This window comes from Emiliania huxleyi (assembly GCF_000372725.1).
Source record: "Emiliania huxleyi CCMP1516 chromosome Unknown EMIHUscaffold_215, whole genome shotgun sequence".
Taxonomy (NCBI): domain Eukaryota; phylum Haptophyta; order Isochrysidales; family Noelaerhabdaceae; genus Emiliania; species Emiliania huxleyi.
In genome coordinates, this window is record NW_005200461.1 from 201,326 (window position 1) to 202,629 (window position 1,304).

Sequence of the window (1,304 nt, forward strand, 5' to 3'; positions counted from 1 at the left end):
GTGCTGAGATGCTGCTCCGGCAGGAGTTGGAAGAGAAGTTGCGGTCACAGACCAAGGTGTCGCTTCTGAGCAGCGCTCTGCGGGCGCTGTGAAGAGGGCGCTCGCGTCGGCGCGGGCTGAGAGCTTGCTGCGGCACAAGAGCTGAGGCGCTCCGACCGCGACAACCTGAGGACAGCGCAGCAGGCTGCTAAACGCGACATCAAAGCGGCCGAGCGGATGGCCGACGAGGTAAAACACGCAGCTCGAGCTGATTTTGAGAGGTGTATCGGCGAGATGCGTGCCAAGATGCAGGCTGAGCGGCTGCGCGAGCAGCTCGACGCGCTGCAGATTTCGATGGAGGCAGAGGCGAGGCGCGCTGATGCCGCAGCGAGGCGGAGAGGTCAAGGCGAGCTGCACAACAAGATGGAGGGGATTATGCATATTTTCCTCTACTTATATACATATTTTGGGCCAATATAGTGTTAGTGACTTCTAATTGTTAAGAGATAATACGCGGACGTCGGAGAAGAAAAATGTGAGCCGGCTGCGCTCGAACAGCCGCTCGTAATCAATACACATAGAGTAACGCGCGCCAGCGAGAGCGGAGATGCAGCGTTTGCGTGTGGGCCCGTACGGCTTTATCGCTGCGGCCCCCCGCAACCCGCCAAGCCAAAATGACACAGCGCCGCCACCGCCGCTCCCCGCGTTTTCCGGACGCTAAGTGGGCGCAAACGGTCACGTCGCCCCCATCTCCACCGCCATGCCGACCGCCTCGCCTGCTCGCTCGGCCGACGCACCCGTAGGAGCCTCCTGCTGCCTCGCCGCCTGGCCGCCCGCGCCACCCTGCCCCGCAGCGCCCGGCTGCCCCGGCTGCCCCGGCTGCCCCGCCGCTACCGCCGCCGGATCGAGGGGCGGCGCCGGCGCCGGCGCCGCGCTGCCCGCGCCCGCCGCCGCCGCGTCCACCGCGCCGCGCAAGGTGGGCGCCATCGCGTAGCCCCCGTCCGGCGTCGGGACGAGGTAGGCGGACGGTGCCGCTTGCCCCGCCGCTTGCCCCGCCGCTTGCCCCGCCGCTTGCCCCGCCGCTTGCCCCGCCGCTTGCCCCGCCGCTTGCCCCGCCGCTTGCCCCGCCGCTTGCCCCGCCGCTTGCCCCGCCGCTTGCCCCGCCGCGGACGCCTCGCCAGCAGAGGCCGCGCCCCGCTCTGCGGAGGCCTCGCTGCTCCGCGACGCGCCGCCCTCTGCGGAGGTCGACGCCGACAGCCGCGGCGCCTGCGAGCGAGGCGCCTGCCACCGGCGCGACACGAGCAGCCGTGAGAGCGAACCCCCCC

General features: G+C 69.6%; 1 protein-coding gene across 1 annotated transcript in view; it reads right to left on the reverse strand.

The window, feature by feature from the left end:
• Nucleotides 1–545: 545 nt before the first annotated feature.
• The window catches only part of EMIHUDRAFT_468776 (hypothetical protein), a 3,586-nt gene continuing 2,827 nt past the window's right edge, over nucleotides 546–1,304 (reverse strand). Inside the window, exon 5 of the mRNA XM_005780443.1 lies at nucleotides 546–1,260. Coding sequence (XP_005780500.1) covers nucleotides 715–1,260 — 546 coding nt within the window. The 3' untranslated portion in view covers nucleotides 546–714. The remainder of the gene's footprint in view (nucleotides 1,261–1,304) is intronic.